The 25885-nt window shown below is 34.4% G+C and overlaps 3 protein-coding genes across 3 annotated transcripts; all 3 read right to left on the bottom strand.

Annotated features, from left to right (window-relative positions):
- Positions 1 to 5805, bottom strand: LOC147385236 (polygalacturonase-like). Its single transcript, XM_086423115.1, has 9 exons — positions 5506 to 5805; positions 5241 to 5369; positions 4954 to 5121; positions 4824 to 4844; positions 4435 to 4642; positions 4232 to 4313; positions 3847 to 3955; positions 360 to 476; positions 1 to 266 (listed from the first exon to the last, which is right to left on the bottom strand). Exons 1-9 carry the CDS (start codon positions 5803 to 5805, stop codon positions 48 to 50), a joined length of 1353 nt encoding a protein of 450 aa, XP_086279241.1. The 3' UTR covers positions 1 to 47.
- Positions 5806 to 9722: 3917 nt separating this feature from the next.
- On the bottom strand, positions 9723 to 16601 carry LOC147385237 (polygalacturonase-like). Its single transcript, XM_086423116.1, has 10 exons — positions 16500 to 16601; positions 16232 to 16360; positions 15933 to 16100; positions 15801 to 15821; positions 15482 to 15689; positions 15298 to 15373; positions 15055 to 15163; positions 14488 to 14490; positions 9949 to 10065; positions 9723 to 9857 (listed from the first exon to the last, which is right to left on the bottom strand). The coding sequence occupies exons 1-10, from the start codon at positions 16599 to 16601 to the stop codon at positions 9723 to 9725; spliced, it is 1068 nt and encodes a 355-aa protein (XP_086279242.1).
- Positions 16602 to 21053: 4452 nt separating this feature from the next.
- Positions 21054 to 24832, bottom strand: LOC147385238 (polygalacturonase-like). Its single transcript, XM_086423148.1, has 9 exons — positions 24474 to 24832; positions 23771 to 23899; positions 23444 to 23611; positions 23312 to 23332; positions 22962 to 23169; positions 22769 to 22850; positions 22540 to 22648; positions 21745 to 21861; positions 21054 to 21659 (listed from the first exon to the last, which is right to left on the bottom strand). The coding sequence occupies exons 1-9, from the start codon at positions 24750 to 24752 to the stop codon at positions 21441 to 21443; spliced, it is 1332 nt and encodes a 443-aa protein (XP_086279274.1). The 5' UTR covers positions 24753 to 24832; the 3' UTR covers positions 21054 to 21440.
- Positions 24833 to 25885: the final 1053 nt, after the last annotated feature.

Raw genomic sequence — 25885 nt, forward strand, 5'->3', positions numbered from 1 at the left:
ATCATCTGTGCTGCATTAAGGAAGAAACATATTTTTTCCCCTCTTTTTCAAGAACAAAGAGGCAAAACCTTCCCTTTTTTACTCCATTTCACATTATTGCATGAAGCTGTAGCTGCTCCTCCTGCTTCCTTTAATAGATTGATATTTTGCATTGCAATTCCATGACATGGGTAACTTTTGCTGCAATCAAATTTTACAGCTACTTCTGAAGCACTTGTTCCTTTGATGTTCTTGTAGACCACATTACTAATTTGCACAGCTGATTCCTGTGAAAAAAAATCGATGATCAGACCAGCAAATTAGGTAAAAAATCAAGGGTTGTGATCGACTGTAAGGGTTGATGGGGTTGGAGTCATTACCTGTTCTTCACATGGATCATCTTGATCACAGTAGTTTTGATCAATGATTATAGGATTGGTAACATTTTTCATGGCAATGTTTCGAAAAATGATGTTTTTTGCACTTCCAGACCCTCCCTGGATGCATTAAACAAGGATAAGTAAATATTATCGGAAACAGCCCTCCTACATTGACTGCGCAGGACAATGAGCTGACGTGGAGGTATGCATAGAACCATTGATTCTTTTCCTCGAGATATGAGTAAAACATCAACAGTTGTATGCACGCACTCATGTCAGCTCAGTGTCCTTCGCAGTCACCTTAGCATTCTCCTTTAAGAAAAGAAAAGGATGGTGTTGTACATGCATGGAAGTGTGGGAGGAGGGTTTCATTCCTCCTTCTGGGTACATAGGGTCGGAAATCAACTTATAAATAGCCTAAAATGCTGAACTGATTTCCTTGGACACTGTGCTAACATGGTAGTGCACACCGAACCATAGATTTTGAATCGCAGTTATCTGACTTTGCCATGTGACATATCCAATCACCACTTCTGATGTGATAAGCTTAGGTACCCTAGATCTGCTGTCCTCAAAATACAAGACTGCACCTTTTTATGGGGATTCATAGTTATGTATCCCGAGGAAAGCAGATCTATAGTTCTCGAATCTGTGACGTCAAGGGTGTTGATTCAATATGCCACATGGGTAAGTTGGATTATCACGATTCTAGATTTTTTCCTCAAGATAAGAGAGTCGGATTAGAATGACTCATAAATATTTATGTTCCGTACACACCTCCAAGTCAGTTGTGTGTTAAACGTTGTCTTGCACAGTCACTTTGGCATTTTCCTTAAATAATATTAGATAGAGCTATGTTGTGTATGTGAACACCTTTGTTAGGCTCACTTAGTAATTTGATCAAACACCTATAGGATATTTCATTAAACACCTTGTATGCCACACCTTCAAAGACCTTGTTTGATAATGACAATAAAGAACAAATCCAACTAAGAATAACAAATGAAAAGAAAATAAACAATTACACAAAGAAAGAGTAAGAACACAATACTTACAACACGAGATTTTACGTGATTCACCCAAAGGCTACGTCTACAGAGGTATGAGTGTTGGAAATCGATTTCGCTATGAAAAAAATAAGATAAATCGATACAAGGAATCACCTCTATCATTTAGTTTCACTTTCTTCTAGATCTCAATTTTCCCAAACCTTTCAACCTTTTCTCTCTATTATTTTCTCTAAAAAAAGACTAAGACTTGAAATTAGACTTATTACAAAAGAAAACAACACCTTATCCTTTGAGAAGTACTATAAAGTGGGTCACTTACATAAGTTACAAGCCCAACCCAAATTACCTTGAACCGACAAAAAAATACACACATTTGGACATGATCTAATTGCTTTTGAGCCATATTTCAATACATTGTGCTATATTGACTTCCTACAACATTGTGCATGCATACAACCATCGATTTTCCTCAAATATACAACCACACATTTCAAGAAAAAGTATCTAAGCTTCCGTGCACATCATGTCAACGCAATATTGTAGGAAGTTCGTTTAACATCTTTTCTATTAGAAATGGATGCACTCTTAATTATTTTTGTTTTTAGCCTGTTTTCATTTAATATACAAAATACATATATATTATTATTTTTACATTTTTAAAACTTAAAATTATTTTTTTTATTCGATGTTTCCTGATTTTACCGATTTTTTCCAAAGCTTGCTCTTGCCGAATTATTCATGAACTCCAAATTTGTCACTATATTTGGGTTACCACATTGGCAATTCGAATTCCAACACCACAACCCTCTAGTATTCATGGAGAAACTTAGATAAAAAAAAAAGATCTTTTTAGGCTTGATCCAAAGTTTTAAAAAGAGAGAAGGTGTTTGCATGTGAATAGTGGAATAAAACACCCATGAAGAACTTAAACCAAACTTATGTATTTTTGAATGATGTGTTTTAATTTTTAATTGGGTGTGATAAATAATTTAAGAAATTGAAGTTTAATAAATAAAAGTTGGAGTGCCAATAGTAGCTCTCTTTAAAAATTGTCAGCCACAAGCTTTCAAATTTAAAATTAAAATTCAATGATGAAAAAATACCTTTTACATTTTTTTAAAAATTCTTAAAAAAATTTCCTCTACATCCGTGCGCTATCTAATCATGTTTTGTGATGCCACAAGGTAGGAGTGCAACTTGGTCTAGTTCAAACTGAGAATTGAAAGCTTTGGGGTTGTTTGGTTTGATTTGGAATAACTTGTGGTTCAGTTCAGGGTTAAGAAAATGGAGAATTGATCAATTTGGTTAAATTCTCGGATCAAGCTTTTATAAAATCAAACCGAACCCTTATATATATATATATATATATATATAGAGTTGGGACATATATTAATGATTTTTTATGGATAAATTAATGACTTTTTATGGATAAATTAGATTTATTGTATAAAATTTTATGTTTGTTTCTTCATTAAAAATATGTTACTTTCAATTTATAGAATATTGGCAACCCATGGGACTGAACCGAACCAAGAGACCTTAATTCGGTTTGGATTGGTTTGGTTCCAACAGCATTTGGTTTTGGTTCTTATTTAGTAGAACACCTATGTTGGTTAGGTTCCAATTTGACCTCAAACTGAACCAAGTTGCCCTTCTAACACAAGGTGATGTGGTTAGGAAACTTACCTTACTAACTTAAGTAAGAAAAGTATTCTTCTTCATTTAAAAAAAATTAAAATAGAGAAATTTACCAGGTAGACCTAACAATTGCATTTTTATTACAAAAGTTCCCTTGGAGTTCTGACAATTCCAAGAGAACCTTACTTTATGAAGTCCCCAACAAACCTTGGAGTGGTGATGCACGTCATAAAATTCAAATTGATGGGGGTTAACTTGTTACTTAACATACCTTGAAGTGGGTCCTAACCGCATTAATTTTGGCATCCAAAAATATGATTTGATGCCATAAGGTTATAAAAGACAAAATTCTAGGAATTTTGAATTTTGAATTTTTTTTTGAAGAAAAGAGAGTTAATTTTCATCATTAAATTTTAGTTTAAAATTTGGAAATTGGATAACCATCCATTTTCAACATCTTCAATCAAAGCTCAAAAAAGACATTTAAAAAAAAAAAACATTTCTTTTGAATCTGAGTTTTTCCATGATATCTAGAAGGCTATGATGTTGGATTGCCAATTTGATAATCTGTAAGTGTTTAACGACCCCTAAGTTAATCATGCTAGCCTGATTCATAAAATAAGTTCAATAACAAATTTGATAAAGTAAGAGAGCTTTTGTAATAAAATTGGAACAGACAGTCCAAAAGGGCAAGAAAAAGACCAAACCAACGTGGACTGAGATAATATAATTAAGAGCGGTTTTAACTTACTTGCAACTTGCAAGAGCATAAAAAAAAATTTGATTTGGTCAGCTGACCCCCAAAGTATTGGGATATGGCTTTGATGATGATTGGTTACCTGCCAAGTCTTGATCCTGACTCCATTTGTGGATCCATGAAACCTTACTTTTTCAATTACTACATCTGAAACCTGGGCTTCTGATTTGTTGGATCCTAAGCTTCCAATACTGGCTCTCCGGGGGAAAAAAACATAGAAAAAAATGCTTTGAAAGTGAGAATGTTTCAGTTGAAATTATTGGGTTTAAAGAAGAATGTTTTTTTTGCTGACAAAATCTGGGACACCAATCACATGAGCCCCGTGCATTGAATTCATCCCCAATAAACAAAATTACCCTCGTAGGGATTGACGTGGCATGCACTGGAGAGCCTATGAGCACTTGATGAAAAATTCTGTGAGGAAAAAATCTCTCATTTAAAGAATGATAAGGTTGAGAATTTGAGACCTGATTCCATGACCTGGTCCACATCGTATGTGCCTTGCTTGAACCATTTTAGATCCACTTACTATAGAGATACAGTCGTCACCTTAAATTAAATCAACCAAAATTCAGAACATCAGAATCATGATCGATTTCCCATTGAAATATTCTAATACACAATGTTATTTTATTTTTGATTACGAACACGAATTTCATTCAAAGAATACCTGTTCTAAAAACACACTTCAATATTTGAATATTTTGTGTCCCTGTGACATGAATTCCATCTGTGTTGGGGCTTTTTTCTGATGCAGTTACCCTGATCTTGAGAGCTTTAACATTAACACATTTATGAAAAGAAATATGCATTTGTTGTGCATCTTTGATCCTTAGGTTCTTCACCCTTAAATTAACGCAATTATCGAAGGTTAAGGCCTATTCAAGACAATAGTGGAAACATAATGAATTTAGTCTTTTCCATCTTACATGTGAGGCAAGCCTAAAAACTTTTAACACAGAAATCAATAAAGAAATTATTAACACTGATGAACTGATGACAAAAATCACTATATATATATATAAGCATTGTTCATGTGAAAAATAATGGGTAATATACCGTAGGCGCATGAGTGCAAGGCTGCAAAAATCCGTAGAACATAGCGTTATAAAGTACAGTTAGTATCATCGATAAGAGAAATTGGGTATAAATTGAAATCAAATTATTCAAAATAGCAAGTACTACTTACAAGAGAGTTGTTTATTTTACAAGAGTTCTTCCACCAAATTTTCCCCTTTCCATTGATGGTTCCACCACCTTCAACTTTGAAATTTTGAATGTTTTTGAATGTAAGCCAATGTCTTGAGTCTCGTTTATAGTCCGATCGATCAGAAGAAGCTTCGATTATTCCACGGATCTGGTACATATGAATTATATAGGTTTAATTATGAAATACAAGTTTCTTGGAGAAATCATTAATTTATGGAGAAGAAAAAGAGAAAAAACAATTGTATTGGATGGTATGATTTCTCTCACCTTCATTGTTAGATTGGATTTACAAGGACCTGAGAAATTAGTTGGCTTAAGAAGATATTTCTTGTTCCGAGGCACTACAAGAACAACATTTGTTGTTGAACAAGCTTTCTTCCATGCCTTCTTAAATGCCTAAGTGAACACAAATAAAGTATGCCGCGCACATTTTAAAATCTAATACTAAATTCAAACATAAAATACTAGCAATCCATTAACAGAATTGTTTCTAGAACTGCAAGATCATGTATTAATCCACTTCATGGGTTACCTTTGAATTATCTGTTGTACCAACCTTCGCTCCAAAATCATCTACATTAATCACATTATGTGAAATAGCAAGACTACCCATCGGATTAAACCTATCTGCCCTATTGATTTCACGTTCATAGTTGATCAAGCTTGTTAATTTTGGATCGAAGTCGCCTTCTTGGTGGTCTTTGACGTCGAAACCAGAAGATTCAACAAGACTAGTACTGGAAAGCTGTTTTTCTAGCAAAATGCTATAACATGGGTAAGAAGAGAACCACATCAGAATGAAAAACGCAAGTAGATATTTTTGTGGACCCATTTTATTCCTCACTTCTAGTAGAGAAACAAAACAACCCAAGGGGTATGGAAGATTAGTACAGTCTTGGAACAAGACATGACGAGCTTATATATTTTTAGAAAGGAGACTTTGCTTAGTAAACTATGAGAGAGAGAGAGAAGGGTTTGTACTTTATGTGCTTGGATATTCTTATCCATGACTCTAAGATATGAATTGAGATGCAAGAGATTGGAACGGAAGGTTAGTCAATCGCCTGCCAAATTTTTCTTACATTTTTTTGTTGGAAACACATAAATCGAATTAAGATGCTATTAGGAATTTTAATTCATTTATTATTAGGAATTTGTCAAAGTTGAATTATAGAATGAATAATGAATGACGTACAATCTTGAGGTCACTCTCACACGACTCTTATAAAATTGATTTTTAGAATCCAAAATTTTATTTGATTATATTGTTTATAGAAATTAATTTCATACAATAAAAATGCCATTTTGTTGACCATGTTTCTACAGCTGTAGTATAAAATATTATTACCTATAAATAGTATACGTCACTTCAATGAAAAAAAAATTAAAAAAAAAAACAAATACAAACAAACAAGGATTAGGTTCCAAAAATAACAATTAAGAAATGGATCTCATTTGTTTATTTTAGTAAATGTAAGATTCTCATTATTAGGAAAATTACTTTATTTTTATAATCAAAATCCAAATAAATCATCTGATTCTAGACGTGGATTATCAGCAAGAATTGGATCCTAAAAACCCGAACAAACACACATCCATTAATCTGCCCAATTATGACACTTCCATGTATCAATTAGAGGTTCATTAGAGAAGTATAGTTCGACCTGTTTGTAATTCATGTCCAAGGGCGGAGCTTGGATTTTATTGTAGCAAGGGCAAACTATAGTTAATGGTACAATTGAAGAGCTTGAAGAAAAATGATTTTAGGGAGAAATTCAAAATATTTTGATTGAAAATTGAAAAAATTTATATTTAAGTCTTTTCCAATTATTCTATGAGAAAAGGCCCAGTCAAGAGACAATGTCATCTTCAAAAACCAAAGGGGAGGAGGCAAATGACAGAACACAATAAGATTTGAATTTTGAATAGGGAGGGAGTTGATGGGAGTGGAGGCTCATGACGTATGTAGTTAGTTGAAAATAGGAGGTTATCTCAAGGTTTTATTGGGGTAATTGCCCCCACAGGCTCTTTACTAACTCCACTCTATTCATGTCTTAAGAAAAAGTTGATTAAGATTGACAATCATAATTATTGTCGTGAAATGAATAATTTTTCTTTTTTAGAACTTTTTTTTCTCGACAGGGTGTCCAGACTATAGGGCCGACTAACAAGGGCAAGGCAACTATCCAATGAAGGATCCTTATGAGGTAAAAACAGTCCCATTAAGGAATAATCTGGCAACGAGGTCTAAGCTTAACTAGCTAAAGTCTAATAAAAGCTAGGCCAAAACTTCTTGTTGTGACTAATGATTGTCAATAAGGACATTGCTATCACGATGAAACTTGAAAATATATATATCTACACTTGAATGTGGCATATGCAAATTAAGTACACGCCACCTTCTAGCTAGCCATACACAATTGACGTGTAACATAGCCTCAACCCAAGTTTATAGCCTACGTCACCAAACTCACACAATATTGGACAACATTTTTTATATAAGAATTTCTGGGCCAAGGTTCAAGCTTGATCCAACCACCACCAATCTCTAAAACCAGCTTAGTCCCTAAAGAAACCAGCCTTCTAGAACATCCAAATAACTTAAAAGCTCCAAGATGTTTGACTTAAAATGATTGATAGGCCTGTTTGATTAGTTGGAAAGCTAAAACTGAAGTCAATGATCAAGGCCCCAACGGAAATGCATTAGGAGCATCTAAGATTCAAAATTGACAACAACTAATGATCGGCCCCACAATGAAACTTTTGACACCTTTATAAAAAGCCCAAGACAGGTCATTCGATCTTGTCCATTTTTGGAGCTGACTCTTTCAAACCATATGACGATCTCCATCAGAGACGTCTTCTTCGACAAGAAGAATTTAGCAATTAATTTACGATTAAGAATCGACCATCACATTTTGGGATGCAATTGATTTCATAAAAGAATCTAAAATCTAAAAAGTTGTGTCATGTTACAAAGAGGGTTCCTCCAAAAGTTCTAAACATCATGACCCGATTCATCATCAGACTCAAAAAAATTATAAGGTATTTTAAAAACACTCCCTTGTAAAATTTATGATATTAGATTTGCCCCCTGCAAAATGCAAGACTTACCCCCTTGATCGTAAGTCGATATTGCGTTTTCTTAATGATTTAACAGTGAAATTTTGAAGTCAAAATTCTACTGTTAAATCTTGAAGAAAAAACAACGTTGATTTATAGTCAAAGAGGGTAAACCTAATCTTTTATTTTGCAAGGGGTAAACATAATATCATAATTTTACAGGGGGTGTTTCTAACATACCCAAAATTAAACCTTATTTCCAAAGCTTCTCTCTCCCATTTTCTTTACTGGAAACAATAATTTCGGTCATGTGACCCACAACTTAAGTCATCCCATAATGTTGGAGTGACCTCGATCTCAAGTCACACTTTGCTGATGTGGAGATGTGTATAGAACCATAGATGTTTTCCATCGAGATTAATTGAAAAGCATCTATGGTTGTGTGTGCACCTCCACATCAGTAAAGTGTGAATTGAGGTCACTTCGGCATGACTCTAAATAATCAATCCGCCTTAACTGAAAAAAGATTTTTCATTTTTTTCTTAAAATAAATAACAACCAAATTTATTCTTTAATCTTTAGCATTATAATGAGAGAAGGTGTTGTAAAAGTGGTTTAAGGTAAAATTTGGATACCAATAATTAACATTTAAATTTAATATAATTGAGGTCATTTTGGTCAAAAGCTCATAAAATTGCAATTGCACGTCCCTTGTTTGTTTTCAAAATTACAAAAATATCTAGCATAATCTTCAAAATCACCCTTTAATTAATTTTTTAATTACAAATCAGCCTTTGTATGTATGTATTTATTTTGATTGCTCATGCCACCTTCTAGTATACATAATAAAACAGATTATTTCTTACAATCCCCTTATTGTTGAATATAAATAAAAGCATATTCCTTTGTATCAATCAACAGTGAAAATTTGACAAATGTTCTTCACGGTTGCACTTGCTACCTCAATACAACCTAAATTTAAAGAGTCCCCCTAGCCATACTAAGTTGGTAAGAATTTCACCCTTATTAAGGGTCTTTGGGCTCACCTCTTGGCATCCAAAAACATGATCTGATGCTTTCGGGTGTAGAGGACAAAATTCTATATATGAATTTTGAAGAAGAAATGATTTTTTTTTAAAAAAAGTTATTTTTCACTGTTGAATCTCATTTTGAAGTTTGGGAGTTATGTGGAAGTTCCATAGCCATCCATTTTCAAAACCTCGGATTTAGTTCAAAAGAAAGTTTGTTTTGGATCAAGTTTTTCGATAAAACTTAGAGGGCTGTGGTGTTGGATTTCTGATGTGATAATCCGTTTGAGAAAAACAACCCTTGGTAAGGCTCAAAATCTTAACATGTTAGTAATGAAAGGGTTTCACAAATTTAAATAATAATAATAATAATGAGAAACCATCTTATAATTTAAAAATATAACATTTTAACTGTTAATTACAGTGATATGATGATTCAGTGTAACAAATTATAATACATATTTTCTTCACAAGGTTCTTTTTAATACCTCGTGAGTTTCATATGTGCTGCATCAAGGAAGAAACATAATTACACCATTCTTGTTCCGCATAAAACCATATTTTTACCCACTTTTTCAAGAACAAAGAGGAAAAACTTTCCCTTTTTAGTCCATTTAACATTCTTGCATGAAGCTGTAGCTGCTGCTCCTGCTTCCTTTTATAGATTGATATTTTGCATTGCAATTCCATGACATGGATAACTTTTGCTGCAATCCAATGTTACAGCCACTTCTGAAGCACTTGTTCCTTTGATGTTCTTGAAGACCACATTACTAATTTGCACAGCTGATTCCTGTGAAAAGATTGATGATCAGATCAGGATATTTGGTCAAAAATCAAGGGTTGTGATCGACTGTAAGGGTTGATGGGGTTGGAGTCATTACCTGTTCTTCACATGGGTCATCTTGATCACAGTAGTTTTGATCAATGATTATAGGATTGGTAACATTTGTCATGGCAATGTTTCGAAAAATGATGTTTTTTGCACTTCCAGACCCTCCCTGGATACATTGATTAAACAAAGACAATTATTTTCAGAAAATAAAAAGATGGCATACATACATACATACATGTATGTATTTATTAGATTAGAAGGAAAATTATATTAGACAACATAAGATGGATTGGACGATTGAGAAGAGTTAAGAGTAGAAGATGTGAAGAATGCTGAGACGATGATGGATGGGAGGAAAAACTAAAAAATTCTAATATTAGAAATGAATGCATTTGTGAAAATTTTTAAACTAATAGCCTGTTGCAAATTAGTGCAACTCACTGTCAAAGTTGCGGAGTTATTCTATTTGAATAAGTCAAATTCGTTTTAATCTTTCCATTTATTTAGGAGTTGATTTGGTCTACGCATTTAGAGGCCTTTTATTTAGCTAAAATAAAACTCAACCTGATGTTAGTTGAGATTTTTTAGGAACTTTTTGAGTATTTAACTTGTAATAGATATTCAGTTTTTATCCAGAATAAAAGTGATTTGTATTCAGCACAAATCTCTGTTTTCTGTTTTCCTCCTTTGCTGGTAGTTTTTTGTGTCATGGTATCAGAGCAAGGTTGCTTATCACGTGTTTGATTTTAGTACTCAGTGAAGATGAATGGTGGAAGCAATATCTGTGTAGACAAGCTTGTTGGTGACAACTATAGTTATTGGAAGTTATGTATGGAAGCTTATCTACAAGGGCAGGATTTGTGGGATCTTATCTCTGGTGATGATGCTGTAATTCCAGAAGATACACCACAGAATGCTGAGGCACGAAGGAGGTGGAAGATCAAGTGCGGCAAAGCTTTATTTGCTTTGCGAACCTCTATCAGCAAGGAGTACATCGAGCATGTTCGTGATGTGAAGTCGCCAAAGCAAGTGTGGGACACACTTGAAAGGTTATTCACTCAAAAGAACACGATGAGGCTGCAGTACTTGAAGAATGAACTTGCTATGATGACTCAAGGTAATTTGTCGATTTCAGAATATTTCTTGAAAGTTAAAAATTTGTGTGCTGAAATTTCAGAATTGGATACGGAGGAACCTGTTAGTAATGCTCGTTTGCATCGCTATCTCATTCGAGGACTGCGAAAGGAGTTTATGCCATTTATTTCTTCAATACAAGGGTGAGTAAATCAACCTTCTATTGTTGAATTGGAAAATCTGCTCACAAATCAGGAAGCGTTGGTGAAGCAAATGATCAACACCAACAAGCAATCTCACTCCCAGGTGGAAGATGCTCTTTATACAAAAGAAAAAGCAAAAGGAAATTCTTTTTCCAAGCATTCTTCAGATAACAGCAAGCACTCCAAAACTGAAGGGCAGTCCAAAGGTAATTTAAAGGGCTGTTATAGGTGCGGAAAGTCGGGACACATCAAACGTGATTGTCGTGTGAAGGTGGTGTGTAATCGGTGCGGGAAACTAGGCCATATCAAACCAAATTGTCGTGTGAATCTCAAAGAAACAGAAGCAAATATTGCACAAGAAAGCAACAAGTCTGAACAGCCCACATGGGAACAATGCTTATCAATTGAAGCCATTGATCGACCTGTTAATGTACATGCTAATGCTTCTATAGACTATAGCGAGGAGTGGATTGTTGATTCTGGTTGCTCACACCATGCAACTGGAAATGTTTCTCTTCTCTCTAATGTTCGTTCCCATAATGGAAGAAGAGTCATTGCGACGGCTGATAATTCATTACATCCTATAATGAAAGAAGGACATTTTAATGCTGATGCATCAAATGCTAGTGGTGTTTCTCTCAAAGATGTTTATCATGTTCCGGGCTTAAAGAAGAATCTTGCTTCAGTTTCTCAGATTGCTGACTCTGGGAGATATGTTCTTTTTGGTCCAAACGATGTGAAAATTATTTCCAATATTAAACAACTCGAAGCTGATATTTTATTCACTGGTAAGAGGAAAGATTCACTCTATGTATTGTCTGCAAGTGATGCATACGTTGAAAAGACAAGTCAAAGTGCAAGTGCAGCACTTTGGCATGCTCGGTTGGGCCATGTTGGTTATCAATTGCTACAGAAAATATCTACGAAGAAGCTTCTTGATGGAGTTCCTCTCTTTAAGGAAATTTACCATGATGTGGTTTGTCCTGGTTGTCAATATGGAAAATCACACCGCCTTCCTTTCCCAAATTCAAAGAATAGAGTTCCTGCTGCACTACAACTAATTCATTCGGATTTGATGGGACCAACAAGAACACCCAGCTACTCTGGTTTTCGCTATGTGATGGTTATTGTGGATGATTCTTCTCGGTTCACTTGGGTGTATTTTTTGAAAAATAAAAGTGAGACTCTCTCCAAATTTATTCAGTTCAAGGAGCAAGTGGAGAAGGAATTTTTGCTGCCAATAAAGTGTCTTCGCACCGATAATGGAGGAGAGTACATGTCTGATCAATTTCTGGATTATTGCAGAGAACATGGCATACAACGTCAAATGACTTGTCCAGACACTCCACAACAAAATGGAGTTGTTGAACGTAAATTGGCACATCTCACATCCATGTGCTTGTCTTGGTTGCATGCAAAGAACCTTCCAAGAGAGCTGTGGGCAGCAGCTATTCAGTCAGCTTGTCATGTCATAAATCGTTTACCTCCATGGGCGGGGTCAGATTCATCTCCTTTCGAAGCTTTATATCATCATAAACCCAATGTGAGTTATTTTCGAGTTTTTGGATCAGTTTGTTATGTTCATGTTTCAAAAAATAAACGATCTAAACTTGACCCGAGGGCAAGGCGTTGTATTTTTATTGGTTATGACACTCACAGGAAAGGGTGGAGATGTATGGATCTAGAAACAAATGAAGTTGTTGTGTCTCGTGATGTGGTGTTTGACGAAATTTCAGCACATCAGATTGATGCAAATACAAATAGAGGCACATCTGATCTGTCACCTTTCTTCAGTGATGATGAATCAAATGAAAGGGATAGCAATACTAATTCTGGAGAAAATATTCAGCAAGATGAAGCCATAGGGACCGCTGTTTGGAGGTCTTCTAGACAAAGAAGACAACCTGATTATTTAACTGATTATGAAGTGCAGTTAAATAATTGCTCTGTTGTGTCTTGTTTTCTAATGGGTGATTCATGTGAAAATGAACCCAAGTCCTACAATGAAGCTAGAGGTGTTTTTGAATGGGAAGAAGCGATGCGGGAGGAAATATCAGCTCTAAACAAGAACTGCACATGGGAGCTTGTTCCGAAGCCGAAGAATGTTGAATTAGTTACTTGCAAATGGGTTTATAAGTTGAAGAAAATGGCTGATGGTACAATCGACAGGTATAAAGCTCGTCTTGTTGCTCGTGGCTTTTCTCAACAATATGGCTTGGATTACGAGGAGACGTTCAGCCCTGTTGCTAAAATGGTGACAATTCGAACAATTGTTTCACTAGCTGCTTGCAAGGGCTGGAAGTTATGGCAATTAGACGTGAAGAATGCATTCCTTTATGGGGAGCTGGATCGAGATATCTTTATGGAGCAGCCACGTGGATTTGTTTCTAAGGAGTTTCCAGATTATGTGTGTCGACTCAAAAAGGCCTTGTATGGCCTCAAGCAAGCTCCACGCGCTTGGTACGGTAGAATTGCTCAATACCTTGAGTTCTGTGGGTTCAAGTCTTCAAATGCAGACTCAAGTTTATTCATTAAGAAGACCACCTCAGTATGCACAATGCTCCTTCTCTATGTTGATGACATGATCATTACGGGTAACGATGATGCCGAAATTACTAGTCTTCAAGATGCTTTGGCTCTTCGCTTTGAAATGAAGAGTTTGGGAGAAGCTAACTGTTTTCTTGGCTTGGAGGTTAAAAAATCAGATGGATATTTTGTCTCTCAAAAAGGATATGCAGCAAGTTTATTAGATCGATTTCGTATGGGGGAGTCAAAAGCAATGACTACTCCTATGGAGCCATGCTTGAAGTTAACTAAAGATGAAGGAAAACGATTGGAAGATGCAACACTTTTTCGACAACTTGTTGGTAGTTTAATTTATTTAACTATCACAAGGCCTGACATTTCTTATTCTGTAGGTGTCATTGCTCAATTTATGGATAAACCATGTGAGGGTCATTTAATTGCAGCAAAGAGGATTCTTCGCTATGTAAAGAGCACTCTGGACTTTGGTTTATTCTATAAACAAAATACACCATTCGTTTTGATTGGTTTTGTAGATGCAGATTGGGCTGGTGACGTAAATGATAGGCGCTCCACAACAGGGTACTGTTTTAATACAGGTTCAGCAGCTATCTCATGGTGCAGTAAAAAGCAAACCACTGTTGCTCTTTCAAGTTGTGAAGCTGAATATGTAGCAGCTACTATGGCTACTCAAGAGTGTATTTGGCTTAAGAGGCTTATTGAAGAAATTTTGTCTGCTTTGGATTATCCAATTTCCATTCATTGTGACAACGAAAGTGCAATTAAACTTGCTAGAAATCCAGTGTTTCATGCTCGCACAAAACACATTGAAACACATTTCCATTTCGTTCGAGAAAAAGTTTTGACGCAAGACATTCAGCTGCTGAAAATACAATCTGAAGGACAAGTTGCTGATATATTTACCAAAGCACTTAGCAAAGCCAAGTTTGAAGTATTCAGAAGTACACTTGGTGTTGTTGACAGTACGTTTGCACTAAGGGGGAGTGTTGCAAATTAGTGCAACTCACTGTCAAAGTTGCGGAGTTATTCTATTTGAATAAGTCAAATTCGTTTTAATCTTTCCATTTATTTAGGAGTTGATTTGGTCTACGCATTTAGAGGCCTTTTATTTAGCTAAAATAAAACTCAACCTGATGTTAGTTGAGATTTTTTAGGAACTTTTTGAGTATTTAACTTGTAATAGATATTCAGTTTTTATCCAGAATAAAAGTGATTTGTATTCAGCACAAATCTCTGTTTTCTGTTTTCCTCCTTTGCTGGTAGTTTTTTGTGTCATAGCCAACCCCAAAGTTTTGGGATATGGGGCTTTGATGATGATAATAATGATTGGTTACCTGCCAAGTCTTGATTCTGACTCCATTTGTGGTTCCAGAAAACCTTGCTTTATCAATTACTACATCTGAAAGATAGTCTGCTGAACTGCGAGATCCTAAGCTTCCAATGCTGGCTCACCAGGGAATAAATAAAAAAACATATATAGGAAAAGAATTATTAATTCTTTGAAAGTGAGGAGAATGTTTTTTCAGTTGAAATTGGTTATGAGTTTAAAGAATGATAATTAAGGTTGAATTTGAGACCTGATTCCATGACCTGGTCCACATAATATGTTCATTGCCTGAACCATTTTTGATGCTCTTACTATACAGTCGTCACCTTGAATTAAATCACCCAAAATTCATAAAATCAGAATCACAATTTTCTGTTGAAATATTCAAATACACAAATTTTTTTTTCAGAACACGAATTTCATTCAAAGAATACCTGTTCTAATAACACAGTTCACAATTTGAATATTTTTTGTCCTTGTGACATGAATTCCATCTGTGTTGGGGCTTTCCTCTGGTGCAGTTACCATGAGATTGAGAGCTTTAACATCAACATATTTCTCAAAAGAAAGATGTATACTTTGTGCATCTTTGATCCTGAGGTTCTTTACCCTCAAATTAATGCATTTGTAGAAGGTTAAGGCCTGTTCAAGACAACAGTCAAAACAGAATGAATGGAACTTAATTTTTTCAATCATCATGATTTTATAAACTGATGTGAATTGTTCATGTGATAAAATTACAGGTAAACATACCGTAGGCGCATGGGTGCAAGGCTGCAAATCAACAGAAGAGAGCACGTTACGTAAGGCTAGTACCATCAAATGGATTGAAGAGAATTTTTGGTAAATCGAAATTAAATTGTTTGAATTATCAAGTACACTTACAAGAGATTTGTTGATTTTGCAAGAGTTTTCCCACCAAATTTTCCCCTTCCCATTGATGGTCCCACCACCTTCAACATTGAAATTTTTAATCTTTTTGAACGTAAGCCAGTGTCTTGAATCTTGTTTATAGTCTGATCGATCTGAAGAAGCTTCAATTGTTCCATAGATCTGATACATAAGAATGACATAGGTTTATGTACTATATGTATTTAAGTTCCTTGGAGAAATCATTCATGGAGAAGAAAAAAGGGAAAAAATAAAAAAGAAAAAACTTCTTTGGATTGTGTGATTTATCTCACCTTCATTGTTAGACTAGATTTGCAAGGACCTGAGAGTTTAAGTGGCTTAAGAAGATATTTCTTGTTCGGAGGAACTACAAGAACAGCATTTGTTGTTGAACAAGCTTTCTTCCAAGCCTTCTTAAATGCCTAAATGAACACAAATAAAGTAAACCCTAGTTATATTTTCAAACCTAAAATCAAATTCAAACATAAAATACTAGACGTCCAAAAACAGAATTTTAGCTAGAACTGCAAGATCATATGTATTATCCTTTACATGAGTTACCTCTGAATCATCTGTTGCGCCACCTTTAGCTCCAAAATCATCTACATTAATCACGTTATGTGAAATGACAAGACTACCCAATGGATTAAACGTATCTACCATATTGATTTCATCTTCATTGTAGATCAAGCTTGTTAATTTTGGATGTTTTTCTAGCAAAATCCTATAACATGAGTAAGAAGAGAGCCAGAGAAACAAAAATACAAGTAGATATTTTTTTGGACACATTGTATTTCTCACTTCTAAGAGAGAAATAAACAAGATTGCTTGAATATTAGAAGTACTGTGTTGGAACCAAGACATGATGAGCTTATATATTTATAGAAAAGAGAGGTTGCTTAGTAAACTATGTTGGAGAGAGAAAGAGAGAGAGAGAGAGAAAGGTCGTACTAAACGTGCTTGGGTCTTGTTCTCCATGACTCTCGGGTATGATCTCCCATGTGTTCAATTAAAAAAGAAAAACATGTAGCTAATTGTAATCTAGAATAATGATTGTGTGGCACAATGCCCATTATTGTAATACATCATATCTAATTGCTAACTACTAGGTCTGAAATAAATTTCAAAATTAGATATAGTGAAGGGTATTGTGCTACACAATTTTAATCTAGATTAAATTAAGTTAAGTTGACACTTTCCTGTTGGGTTTATCCTGGACTGTGTGCCCAAGATACGTAATGTCTTACCGGTGCCTAACATACACTAATTTAAACATAGACATACCAACCAATGGTAGTTCCAATATTTTCACTCGGTTCGTCAGCTTAGCACATAAATTTCAAAATAGCTAATCTCTGGTATTGTTTCTACACTCTTCAGAAGAATTATAGGTAAAATAAACCGTGGTTTTTGGGTGTGAAAAATAAAAACATTTTCCTTATTAACTTAGTAAGATTTTAATTTTAAGGGTCCTTGAACTCAAATGTATTACAGCATTAGCATTAATCCAACACCATAGGCCTTCAGATTTCTTGGAAAAACTCACATTCTAAAAACAATTCGTTTTTGGTTTGATCCAAGGTTTTGAAAATGGATGGCTATCGAACTTCTATGGAACTCCAAAATTTAAAATTTAAATTTAAATTTAATCACAAAAAATAACATTTTTTTTTTCAAAGCTCATCGAATTTTGTCCTCTACAATCCTTGGCATTGGATCGTGTTTTGGATGCCACGAGGTGAGCTCAACGTCCCTTAGTAAGAGTTGAAATCTTACTTACGTTAGTAAGGCTAGTCGGCCTAAAGGAAAAAAACAGGGAATTGAGTCGTCTTATGACTTCGATGGGTCTTCTCTCTGTGACATATTTATTAGTATAAGTCTTACTTCCGTTTCTTTTTCTACATTTGGGCTTTTCCCCCCTTGTCACCCATTACCAATCAGGTCTGCCACTTAGTTCTTCTAAATTAATGGGGTAGTGACATGTGGCTTGTAGTATCCATAGATGTGCTGATGACCATAGTCACAAAATTCTTCGAATAAGGACTAGCTGATTAAATCAACTAATTAATTGGTGATCCATCCACTGATCGTGGGATGTGGTAACATTTTTATCCTTCAACCTTATAATTTATTTTCTTTTAACATTCAAATGCCATGACCAAGATGGGATTTCTAGAGAGGTTGAAGATGCATGATTGGTTTTGATAAGAAACTCAAAACAATAGTTGTATATATTCTGTGAAAGTTTCCTTACTTTTTTAGGAAACATTCCCATATTTATCATAACTAAATTAACCGAATTGAACTTGCACAGAATATTTATACCCTGTCCTGATCACACATGGTTGTAACATGCAATGATGTTAGTTAATCAAGCTTTGACATGTGGATACAGGGTGGGCTTTTGTTGGTGTGATTGTGAACAAGAGCTTCTTAACTGAAGATTAGAATCTTCAGAATGACTTGACATTAAAAGGAGAAATTGTGAAAAAAAAAAAAAAAAACAACAAAACAAAATAGCAAAGATAACACAATCACACAATGATTTACGTGGTTCGACAGTGTGTCTACGTCCACAGAACAGGCCAAGAACAGTTATTATTTTCTCATAAATTTTATAGTTCTAGAGATCTTTATTTATATAACCGAGAATTACCAAAAACAGGTAAAACAAACCCCCCCCCCCCCCCCCCCCCTCCCTAAAAAATAAAAAATAAAAAAAGAATAAAATAGAAAACCCTTAAGAAACTATTACATGATTGTCATTTTCATACCCCTTAAAAATTATGGGCCCCTGGCAAGGGTGCTGCCCCTGCATTCCCACAGTTCTACATAACGCAATAGAATATAAGACATTTACACAACATAAATTGAGATTATTAGTCTTAATCGAACTTTGTCGATAGAGTAAGTTACAGAAAGGATGAGAAAGTAAATGTAATCATTCTGATTCCTCATGATTCTGATTTTAATTTTAGATTGTCAAAATCAGATTATAAAATTGATTTAAGAAACCAAAATCTCATTTGATTACATTGATTGTTTCTAGAAATTAGTTTCATATAATCAAAAACTCATTTTGTTAACCACGTTTGTGTAGTTGTGATAGGAAATGTTATTATCTGTAAATAATAAACGTCACTTGAATTTTTATTTTAATAGATGTAAGATAAAGATTATAGGAGAACTATTATTTTTTATTATCCAAACCTAATCAAACATCGAATTCTAGATGTGGATTATCACCAAGAATCAAGCATTGGATTCTAGAGAACTGAACTAAACACCTTGGTGATCTACCTAATTATCCAACGGCCACACTTCCATGTATCAATTAGAGGTTGATTAGAAAGTATAGTGCATCCTGTCTATCAAAATTACTGCCTTCGAAATTATTTAAAATAATAAATTCAAATCGAATGGTAGTGGTGGTCTTCCTCAATGATGGAAGACGTGAGAATGCATTCCTCTATATAATATTTGCGTTACAACTTACCAGAGATTAAATGAAAAAAAAAAACCCATAAATAAAGGGATGGTGGTTGTAAATTAAGCTCCAGATAGAAGTTTGAATAAGCTGATTACCACATTATATCCTATGAGACTTTTAGAGGTGATGATCCCATATTACGGTATTACAATACTGCAACACCCCAATATTAATCCCATGATGTGAATTGTAATAATTCTTATTCATACACTAAAAGGGCTTGGACCCATAACTCAGTTGGTTTGACATGGGTTTGAAACCCATCTTCACCCATGTTACGGATCACGTTAAAAACAGGCTGACACAGTAGCGTTTCAAGGTGCAAGCTAGCTTGGTTGGTTACATACGAGGGTGTTGATATTGTATACCCGATCACACCTCACCCAAGTGAATTATTGATCACATAAAAAACAGGCTTACCCGGCCAGTGGAAACACTAAAAAATTTTAAGTTAGAATGTATAATTTTTGGGTGTTGAAACCTTAGACCTCAGCTTAAAATCCTTCCTAACCTGATTTACTATTCTCATTAAAGCCAGGGTTAACCGACGATCATAATTAAGTGTACACTTCATATAAACCCACCACTCTTGGATCACTTCTTGTTCATGATATAAACCCCTCATTTTCCATTAATATTTATCTTAAAGATTAGAGTCGTGCTAGAGTGACCTCAAGATTGACTTCAATTCATACTTTGCTGACATGGAGATGCACACACAACCATAGATGCTTTTCACTCATATCTCAAGGAAATTTTGAAAAGCAGATATTTTAAGTTTTAATTCCTTGAAATGTGGCATGTATTGAGGTGTAGGAGGAGGGTTTTATTCCTCCACCCTGGGTGCATAGGATCTGGACTCCTCGATGAAAAGCATCTATGATTTCCTATACACCTCCATGTCAACATTGTGTGAATTGAGGTCAACCCAGCATTTTCCTATAGTTTAAGTTCATGAATAATGTTAAACCATCTAATACTCATCAAAGGAAAAAAAAAAAAAACCTAAAAAAAAATTCAAAATACTTCACTTTGCTTGCCTAGATAAAAGATTCTTTTAATGAATTTCCTTAATTTAAACCATTTTTAGAAGAGTAATGATTATTTGATGCCCCCTTTGACATAAGTCCCCTGATGTGACATGTGCTAGAATCATAGATTTTTTTTTCTTGGGATAAACTATTGTACATATTTACAGTTTTGTCTCTCGAGAAAAAAATCTATGTTTCTAACCCATGCCATGTCAGGGAGTATATGTCAGAGGGGGCGTCAAAAAATGACAATTATTTTTAGAATCAGTGTAAATCGTCAGTTAGTCAATCTAAACTGACACATAAGCGCAGTGTTGACGGAAGTCAGTTTAGAACAACCCTAATTTTATAGGGAAGATATTGTCTCAAAATGTGCCATTGTATCGGAGAATTAAATAAGGTTCTCTTGTTTTTGAAGCTTCTACATTCATAGTCTCTCTCTCTCTTCTTTACTCAAACCTGTTGTTCGGTTTGAGTGACGAACATTCCTTGACCACCAATCCCTTGTGCAACAAATGAACTTAACCTCACAACTGAAAAAAGCTATTCCATTTTTTTTCTTAAAATAAAAAAAATCCATTTTATTTCTTTAACGTATATAATAAAACATACCATTTCTTACAATCCCTTATTGTTGAGTATAAATAAAAGCTTCCTCTTTTGTATCAATCAGAAATGAAAAAATTTGGTGAATATTTTTCCTCCTTGCACTTGCTACACAATACAACCTGAAATTTAAATAATAATAATAATAATAATGAGAAACCATCTCACAATTTAAAATGTAGATCTAGAATTTATTCCTTTGTTAAATACAGTGATGATGATCCAGTGTATGCTATGCATCAAACTATAATACATCTAAATCCAAACTGAACTAAGAAGCTAGAACAAGAAAGCCATAATCATCTGTGCTGCATTAAGGAAGAAACGTGATTACACCATCCTTGCCGTATAAAACCATATTTTCTCCCCTCCTTTTCAAGAACAATGAGGAAAAACCTTCCCTTTTTTAGTCCATTTAACATTCTTGCATGAAGCCTTAGCTGCTTCTCCTGGTTCTGTCAATAGGTTGATATTTTGCAACGTGATTCCACTGCATGGGTAACTTTTGCTGCAATCTAATTTTACAGCCACTTCTGAAGCACTTGTTCCTACGATGTTCTGGTACACTACATTACTAATTTGCACAGCCGAATTCTGTGGAAAGATCGATCAGATCGGCATTAGTAAAAAATCAATGGTTGTGATCAACTGTAAGAGCTGATGAAGTTGGAGCTATTACCTGTTCCCTGCATGGATCATCTCGATCACAGTAGTTTTGATCTATGATTATAGGATTGGTGACATTGTTCATGGCGATGTTTCGAAAAATGATGTTTTTTGCACTTCCAAACCCTCCCTGGATACATTGATTAAACAAGGATAATTATTTTCAGAAAAGAAAAAAATGTGTAATAGAAACATATATACGTACATACATGCATGCCAAATGTATATTGTTGTGCGTAAGTGTAACAAGAACAAACAGAATAAAGACAAAGACAATCACACAAATTGCCTACATCCACGGAGGTGAGGAAAAAAAATCCACTATCAACAATAGCGATTACAAACTCTCAATTCACTCAGCCACAAGGAACATCACTTGCCTCTTGAAGCCCAAGCCCGATAAGAATACCAGACATCTCAGAAATATATACATGTATTTATGTATATAATAGATTAGAAGGAAATGTGTATTAGATGACATAAGACCAATTATGTTTTATAGAGCTAGCAGAATGTTGGATGATTAAGAAGCATTAATTGATTGAGAGTAGAAGATGTGAAGAATGTTGAGACGCGGATGAGCGGAAAGGCTAAAAAATTATAATATTAGAAATGAATTTCTTTTGTTAAATTTTTTTAAGTAATCACACGAAAATCTAAAAGAGTGAGAAGAAAGACCCATATGAACGTGGACTGAGATAATAAGAGCGGTTTTAACTTTTAACATACATGCAAGAGCATAAAAAAATGATTCACTAAGCCGATCCCCAAAGTTTTGGGATTGATGATGATGATGATGACTGGTTACCTGCCAAGTCTTGATCCTGACTCCATTTGTTGTTCCAGAAAACCTTGCCTTATCAATTACTACATCAGAAACTTGGGCTTCTGATTTGCCTGATCCTAAGCTTCCAATACTGCCACACCAGGGAATAAAAAAACATAGGAAAAAAAAACTATTAATGCTTTGAAAGTGATAATGTTTAATTCAGTTGAAATCAGCGAGGTTAAAGAATGATAAAAGTTGAATTTGAGACCTGATTCCATGACCTGGTCCACATACTATGTTCGTTGCCCGAACCATCTTAGATCCACTTACAATAGAGATACAATCGTCACCTTGAATTAAATCAACCCGAAATTCAGAAAATCATGATTTCTAGTTGAAATATTCAGATATACTTTTTTTTTTTTGTTTGATTATGAACACAAGTTTGATTCAAAGAATACCTGTTCTAATAACACAGTTCATTATTTGAATATTTTTCGTCCCTGTGACATGAATTCCATCTGTGTTGGGGCTTTTTCCTGGTGCAGTTACCATGAGATTAAGAGCTTGAACATTAACACATTTCTCGAAAGAAAGATGCATTTGTTGTGCATCTTTGATCCTGAGGTTCGTCATCCTCAAATTAATGCAATTATCGAAGGTTAAGGCCTGTTCAAGAAAACAGTATGAACTTAATTTTTTCCATCTTTCATGTGAGGCAAGCCTTAAAGTTTAACACATATAAACTGATGTGAAAAATCTCTAGAAGTGTTGTTGCTGTGATAATTTAATAAATGATGGTTAAACGTACCGTAGGTGCATGGGTGCAAGGCTGCAAATCCACAAAAGAGAGTGTCAAGTACAGCACGGCTAGTATCCTTAAATGGATTCAAGAGAATTTGGGTAAATCAAAATTAAATTGCATGAATTAGCAAGTACTTACAAGAGCTTCGTTGATTTTGCAAGAGTTTTTCCACCAAATTTGCCCCTTTCCATCGATGGTCCCACCACCTTCAACATTGAAATTTTGAATATTTTTAAACGTAAGCCAGTGTCTTGAATCTCGTTTATAGTCTGATCGATCGGAAGAAGCTTCAATTGTTCCATAGATCTGATACATAAGAAAGACATAGGTTTATGTACTATATGTATTTTAAGTTCCTTGGAGAAATCATTCATGGGGAAGAAGAAGAAGGGGGAGGGGGAGGGGGGTGTGATGAAAAAATAAATAAATAAAGTTGTATTAATTGGATTGTATGATTTATCTCACCTTCATTGTTAGATTGGATTTGCAAGGACCCGAGAATGTAAGTGGTTTAAGAAGATATTTCTTGTTCTGAGGCACTACAAGAACAGCATTTGCTGTTGAACAAGCTTTCTTCCAAGCCTTGTTAAATGCCTAAATGAACACATACAAATAAGGCAGATTTATCAAAACATGCACAACTTTTCGTTTATTTACCAAAACGGTACACTGTTCAAAATATTTCCGAAAACGGTAAATTACCGTTTTCGGAATTAATTTTTTTACCAAAACGGTAAAAACAGTAAAATGTATTTTTTTTATTACCGAAAATACCCTTTTTATTTTTTGACTGAAATTACGGAAAAAAAAAATTGATTTCGGTAAAAAAAAATTATAAATACATATGATTGTTGGATTATCGAAAGAGAGTGAATCTTTTTAGTTGGATTTTCATTTTTTTTAAGGTTAAAATTGTAAATACATATGTAAAACAAAAAAAGGGTATTTTCGGCAAAAAAAAAATACATTTTACTGTTTTTACCATTTTGATAAAAAAAAATTAATTCCAAAAACGATAAAATTACCGTTTTCAAAAATATTTTAAATAATGTACCGTTTTGGTAAATTATTCTACAAATAAAGTAAACCATAGTTACATTTTCAAACCTCAAACAAAATTCAAACATAAAATACTAACGGTCCAAAAACAAAATTACAAGTGGGTTACCTCTGAATCATCTGTTGCACCACCTTTAGCTCTAAAATCATCCACATTAATAAGACTACCCGCTGGATTAAACCTATCTACCCTATTGATTTCACGTTCATAGTTGATCAAGCTTGTTAATTTTGGATCGAAGTCGCCTTCTCGATGGTCTATGGTATCGAAACCAGAAGCTTCATCAAGACCAATACTGGAAAGCTGTTTATTTAGCAAAATACTATAACATGGGTAAGAAGAAAACCACAAAATAAAAAATGCAAGTAGATAGTTTTGTGGACCCATTGTATCCCTCAATCCTCACTTCTAAGAGAGCTAGAGAAATAAAACAACTCAAGAGGTATAGAAGATTGCTTGAATATTAGAAGTACAATGCTGTTGGAGCCAAGACATGATGAGCTTACATATTTATAGAAAGGAGACGTTACTTAGTAAACTATGTTTAAGAGAGAGAAAGAGAGGAGGGTTTGTACTCAATGTGCTTAGGTCTTGATCGTTCTCCATGACTCTCAGGTATGGATTGAAATGCAAGAGATTCAAACGGAAGGTTTACTTAATCAGTTGGTCGTTAGCCGAATTTTTTTCTAACATTTTTTCTAGTCTTTCCCTCTCACTCGCACTACCACAAAAGAAAGTCAACGTTTTTTTGGTATGCTCTTACAAAACTACCCTTGTTACTTGACGTGGCAACCACTGAGGAGTGTGTGAGAAAAAAAAAACGACTCTACAATAGGCATTCAGTCCATCCATATCAAAAAATATTCTTCTCTGTTATGATTGAGTCAAATATTTTATATATTTTTTTATTTTCAGAGAAACCACAATTGTCCTCATTGAAAGAAAAACGGTTGAAAACTAAAACATGGTAAAAGTAATTGTGGGATGCGTAGATGACACGGATGGTCTTAATAGAATTTGGGAAAAATTACTAAATAGATCCTGTGGGAGGGACGTATATAGTAGTTAATTTTTTTTTCTTAGTGCCCCTCACCCCGATAAAACGGTGAATTCCTATCACAAAGATCAAGGACTAAAATTATTGATCTCGATGATTCATGTTCATGTGTTGAGATCAATAATTGTAACAAGGTTGTTCTTGATAATTTAAATGTTGATTTTGATGATTTATGTTCAATTGTCTAGATTGACAATTTATAATTTTTTTATCTCAACAATTGTAAAATGCTAATCTCAACTATTTGAATAATGGTCAATCTCAATGATTTGAATGGTCCATCTCGACAATTTGTATCACCAATTGAAATGGGGGTCACAGGGCACTAAGAAAGAAAAAGTTTACTAAATAGACTATGAAGTTTTCGTGGAAAAATTAAGGGGGATTTAGAAAGAAGTCCATCTCGTAGGGTGTGTTAAGTAATTTTCCCTAAGATTCTTCTTACCACAGGCTTTTCTTGGTG

Source organism: Akebia trifoliata, chromosome 14, assembly GCF_017979445.1.
Source record: "Akebia trifoliata isolate Shusen 1 chromosome 14, ASM1797944v1, whole genome shotgun sequence".
Lineage (NCBI taxonomy): Eukaryota > Viridiplantae > Streptophyta > Magnoliopsida > Ranunculales > Lardizabalaceae > Akebia > Akebia trifoliata.